A 6,000-nucleotide genomic window follows, 5' to 3' on the forward strand; every position below is an offset into this window, starting at 1 on the left:
CTACCCAGCATTTTCTATAGAACCTTAATACAAAATAAAGAAAGCAATACACAGGACTCATGTAAATTGTGGAATAAAGTCTATAAATCAGTACTGAAGAAGGTAAGAAGTAAGAAGGTTACTTCCATCCACCATTTTTAACTGCTTTTGCAAAATCAGTGTCACAGTGGACCCTATCCCAACAAGCAACAGGCACAGTGCCTGTCACAGACCAGACACCCAGACACAAACACACCTAGGGCAATAGATTTTGGACTGTGGGAGGAAACCAGAGCACCTGGAGGAAACCTACACAAACACAAGAAGAACATACAAACTCCACACAGACAGCACCCCAGGTCCAGAATTAACTCAGGGCCACAGCACTGCAAAGCAGCAATGCTAGTTACTGTGCCACTGTGCCTCCCAAAAAGGTTACAGTGCATGAAAAACGTTTAGAGCCTTGCATATATAAAGTTTTTTTTATCAAATATGCACAGGCTTTAAGTCAACTTATACATGTGCAGCCTCAGTTATGACCGAACAGTATTTCCAGCCAAACTAATGGATTACTTACCGATTTGCCGCTACTGATCTGTTGCATGAGCTTCAGTTTAAACAGTCCCAAAATGAATCTTCCTGTCCTCAGTTTGATTACATCATGCATGTTTCAACACACAAACTGTACAGTATATAACAGGAACTCCCAATTAGCACAGGCTAAACTGAGATCTGGCTATAGCAGCCTTTCACATTTCACTCCCTTCACTGTGGTTTGTTAGAACAGTTATTCAATCTCGCAACCAAGCAGGTACTGTAGTCCAGTGGTAGGTTTGTCAACTTGGACAGAAGCATTCATAAAATAAAATGGAATGCATCTACGCCACTTTGTGAGTTTTTATTAATCTTGACATGAAAAGGTACTTTAATTTAGAGTGCTAAAACATTTTTGAAAGGTTTCCCGTTAAAACATTGTTTGATCAATTTTCATTTCACATGTCAATCCTTACAGTATTGTATATTTCAGCGTTAGTTTTCTTTATTCTACAGTGTGCATGTATCAGTCTAAGTAATATAAATTGCAATTCTTGTGGAATCACTACAAACTGTACAAAAGCCCCCAGATGTGAAACTGCAAAGAAATGAAACTGCTATGAAATGGTGATCCACTTCCTGAGAGATACAGTATATTGTTCTGGAAAGATAATTCCTTTTGTAAGCTTTCTTTCATATGTCTACTTACAACTGCTACGTCTTGTAATTCTATTAAACCCATTTAATACGGGTCTTTGAAAACTGGTACTATAACAAAAACATTGCAAAGACTTGGTGGTATATGACTATATTACAGCTGAGCTGAGAGTTGATTCACTAGCTAAGACTGTGGACTGTGCACCTTCTGTACGGAGTTTGCATGGTGCGTCTGCATGTATGGTCTCAATAATTTATTTCTAGGTTTACAGTATGTTTCTATTACAACATCACTCCTTATTTATAGCCATGTTTGGTAGTACTGTTTCACTGTACTGTATATTATTGTCAGCCGTGGGTTGTAAAATCTTACAAAATCCAAAACAAAGTGAAGTACAGGAGATTTTCAGCCACCGATAACAAATGTGAAAACACTGCGCTGGTGGACACAGTTACAGGTTTTCCAGGCACGTTTCTCATACACGGAATTCTAACATCCCAGTCCTCAATTCACCAATTGTTATCTGATCTCTGCAACCAAAGTAAATTCCGAAACCAGTTGTGTCTAAAACATCAAGGCATCGCATTGGATTTAGAGTTATTTTTTATCACAATCTGTCCTTTGAAGGGCACATGAGCAAAGATAATGTACTGTACCACTGGGTCATAACAACACTCCCATCTGCTCTTGGATGAACAGTACCTGTTCCAGAAGGATATAGAAATGCCAATACGCATGTAGCACTTTTTCGGGAAAAAAATACTCAAAACGTTCTTATTAAGTTGCCGAATGCAACTTCATAAACTTGAATTTTAATCAGACCAAACCCTTACAGATATACAGTATCTCACAAGTGTAATTGTCTTGCAATGGGTCCTCGTGGAGTTCAGACATTCAAATTCTATTTTAAAAATTTGGATGAGCTTGTGGCGGAGCGGTGGCTAAGGATCTGTGTCTGTGAGCGGAAGGTGACTGGTTCAAATCCTGCAGCCCGCAGAGAAATCCTACTTCTTTGGGCCCCTGAGCAAGGCCCTTAACCCCAACTGCTCCAGGGGTGCTGTATAGATGGCTGACCCTGAACTCTGACACCAAGCTACTTTCCCCACCTGTGTGTCTCATCGAGAGCAAACAAAGGTATGTGAAAAGACAATTCCTAATGCAAGAAATTGTATATGGCTAATAAAGTGATCTTATCTTTTGTATCACCATACACTACTCTCAACAGTCTTCAGCTTGCCAAGAGACGCACCAATTAAATAGCAGAGAACCCTTGGTAGCTGGGCAATTTGCTTTCTGCCACTAATAATGGTAAGGTCTTCTTAAGTACACGGGTTGCATTCAGAAGTGCAATTGTGCGATTCAGCCTCCTACACTACAACCCTCATCTCAGCCTCAGTTTAAGGCGATCCCGTTTGAAGAATAAGACAGGACTGTGGCAGCAAATATTTCAAAACCTTTGCCGACGCCCACAGGCAATTTAATCTGCCCTTGCTGGGCCCAGAGTTACAGCACTGAATCCTCTGGGAGATTATTAATATTTTGAAAAGCGGGTGCATCTTTATGTTACTGTAAACTGCATAAGAAAACTGCTCTAGCAGACATCTGTAATAGAGTTAAGGCAAGGCATTCTTACGGTGTGTGCTGGTTTTCTCAAGAGTGGATCAATTACAAAGAAGTAACCACCCAGCTTCCGAAAATACTAAATTTTACGCTGTTTCAAAGCAATTCTCGCAGTCCAGGACAAAGAGTTTAAAACGTGATCCAATTCTTCTTGCCCTGCGATTAGGAGGGACTCACAGTTTTACAAAACAGCTTTAAAACAGACACGAAAGCCTTCAAAAAAGTATTTTATATAAAAACGGTTTTCTTTTTAAAAGATTCTGGAAGTCCTTATGTTTAAAACTAACAAGAACTCATTCTTTCAGTATGCAAACTGTATAACATGAAAGGTATATTCAGCCAGGTTGTGTAGTGAAAATAATGTACTGTAGCAAGCGACAGATAACGTTTGTGAATTTTCATAATGATCTTTTCATATTTAGTTATAGCTGCTGCCCTAGTGTTCCGTTTTTGCTAAACACTCAGTTTCAGTAATTCTTCAAAACCCAGAAACCTCCCTCCAAGACCACCTATCAATAAGCGTTGATCTCGTTTCGTTTAGAGATATCCATTTCCCAGATTACAGTCACCCAACGTACTGTAGAAACACAGGCTAACTGGCAAGCAAATCAGTAGCTCTTATTTTAGTTATTTGCCGGCGCTTTTCCAAGATACGCGGCCAGAAACCAGAGATTTTGAAAGTAATCCTCCACGCGACGTGCTGACTTTCCTCAAAACCTCAGCTGGGATACCAGAAACCGGTACATCGCACCCACTCCCTCCCCTATCGGACAACAGCGCTAGTAAACATAGACCTACACTCCCGTCAAGGTTTAGCACAAGGAGTAACTGGTAACTAAAAAGAATTTGGATACTCTACAAATAAAACGATTCGTATTTTCTTTTTCAAGCAGCTTGCTTCACAACATCGCCATCTCTTGCAAACTGACAGCAACACAAACACCTTCAATAATTTAATACACCACGGCACCCACGATCAGTTGAGTCTTGAAACTACACAGACACCCATAACACCGATCTATCATTGAATATATTAAACAGACCTTATATTCAGTCGTAATATTGAAAACTGTTGCTAGCTTAAAATAAGTATTGTGTCAGGGAATTATGTGATTTTGCACAATATAATATCATCTGTATCCGAAAATGTTTAATGGATGTTAAAATAGAATGGATTATGATTGAATTTAAGCGGAGAAAGCATGTAAAAAACTATGCGATTCAACCGCTTTCAAATGGCACCACTCTCCTGTCAAAAATCTGCATCCACACATTCAAGTGAAAGTGCTTAACGATACTGAATTAGTTTACCGGCAGGATTTATACTAAGAATGGGGCTTTTCCAAACACTAATATTGAAACCTCGCTTTAAAGGGTACTTTTAAAAGTCAGAAAATTGTTTAAAAAGCATCTTAATTAAATTAAAATAAACGCCAAGAGAAATCTGAAAGTATTATTAAGCAAGACTCACCCAGCATAAACAGTTTATTAACTGATCCCATGATTGAAGAGGTAACAACAACTTGAAAGATGTTGAAAACCCGGATTTGGTAAAAGCCTTCTGATTTATTCCCAATTCAGGATTCCAGATTTCCAGCTTTAAAAGAAAATTCAGGACTCGTAATTTCCCAGTTTTCCTATCAACACATTTAAAAAATAGAACTCCACTTCAAATACAACTCCACTGTCCCTTCAGTAGATCTTTACAGATAGAGCTTAATACAGTATGACTCAGTCTCTCAAAAAGTTTCAACACAAGCCTTCTTATCGTACTGTGAAATTTCTCTGCTAATAATCCACCACAGCAGAGTCAACGGTGACAGTCGACGTGAGTTCTTAAACTACAAGCAAGTTTGTTCCTGTGAGCCTGTGACTTTCTCGTGTACTGTGTCACTCTGGGCAGCGATACAGCAGTTATTCAGCAGTCTCAGCTGCTAAGACACACCCTTGGGGAAACTACTGAACTCCGACCGGCCAAGAGCATGGCGCTACTGCCCTGTTTTTACTGTTTAACTCACTCTTCTGTCCTGCGCTGAACACAGCGAAACTCCAATTGGACAATTTCACGGCCAAGGAGAATGTCTACTGACCTTGGTCGCTAAAAATGTGTTCAGATGCTAACATATCTGTTCTGAACACAGACACGGACGTCAACGATTTTCAAAATTGATAGCTAGGGAAAGCTCACAAAGCACGTACCTTGCATTTTGTTAAAAGAAGGGTAACATCATGTGTTAGTTTAACTTCCCTGAACCCATCGACTTTGCAATCGTGACTTGCTTGGTATTTACTACAGTATACTGTAAGCAGCGAGGAATCACGGTCTAAATCTTCTTAGTTTTCTTGCTTGTGTGAAAATACTTTTTTGTGACTTTTTCCCCTTTCAAAGTTCTCTTTTCCCCCTTAAATTAATCAAGGTAATGCACATCTGTCAGATGTTCTTACTACATTTGTTTTGTAGCTCTATTAACCTTCATAACTACAGAAACACATCTGCTTCGAACACACATTTAGGACTAAGGAAACAGCTGGCAGGGGACATTAAATGAAATGTAAAAGTAAAAAAATAAAATAATTTATAATTAAAATAAAAAATATATCATTATAAATAAAAAAAACGTCTGCTTATGCAGTCAAAGGTGGAAAATTAAACAAAGTCCAAATTACTTTCTCAGAATCAACAGTGAGACATGAATTAGACTCAAGGGGAGAAGGGGAAGTGCAGTCAAAATTGAGAACATGGTATACATTTTTACGCAAAGAGTTGGGGATGTGTGGAACAAGGTGCTTTGTCTTCTTTCAAGAAAGAGCTGAATAAGATCCCTGGAGCAATCAGCTTCTAAAAACCAAGGATGTTAAGTCAAAGTTAGCTATATTAAAAGTGACAAGTAATAGGGCACAAAAGTGACAAGAGAACACAACGTTTCGGGCGTGGAGCCTTCTTCAGCTGTGAGAGAGACAGGGCAGTAGGCAAAGGTAAAGTAGCGGGAGAACAAAGGTTGGGAGGGAGGAGGAGTGAGAGGCGGGAGCAGGGGACAGAAAGAGAGGCCAATCTCTCACACCTGAAGAAGGCTCCACGGCCGAAACGTTGTGTTCTCTTTCTTCTTTTTTTCAGCATGGAATAAACCTATTACTTGTTCCTTTGCAGCCTATGCATGCTGATGCAGCTACCCACCTATATTAAAAGTGTACAATACACTAAAAATCTA

At 39.4% G+C, this 6,000-nt stretch overlaps 1 protein-coding gene across 4 annotated transcripts in view; it reads right to left on the minus strand.

Moving 5' to 3' along the window:
- The window catches only part of adgre5a (adhesion G protein-coupled receptor E5a), a 28,869-nt gene extending 24,106 nt beyond the window's left edge, over positions 1 to 4,763 (minus strand). For 2 of the 4 annotated variants that reach the window (XM_088603692.1, XM_088603691.1), the window contains exon 1: positions 4,263 to 4,761. In XM_088603692.1, coding sequence (XP_088459818.1) covers positions 4,263 to 4,293 — 31 coding nt within the window. In that variant the 5' untranslated portion in view covers positions 4,294 to 4,761. Of the gene's footprint in view, positions 1 to 4,262 lie in introns of all 4 variants that reach the window. The other 2 variants (XM_088603690.1, XM_088603693.1) reach the window with 2 other exon arrangements.
- Between the last annotated feature and the right edge of the window lie 1,237 nt (positions 4,764 to 6,000).

This window comes from Lepisosteus platostomus, chromosome 13 (genome assembly GCF_059453375.1).
Source record: "Lepisosteus platostomus isolate fLepPlt1 chromosome 13, fLepPlt1.hap1, whole genome shotgun sequence".
In the NCBI taxonomy this organism is placed as follows: Eukaryota; Metazoa; Chordata; class Actinopteri; order Semionotiformes; family Lepisosteidae; genus Lepisosteus; species Lepisosteus platostomus.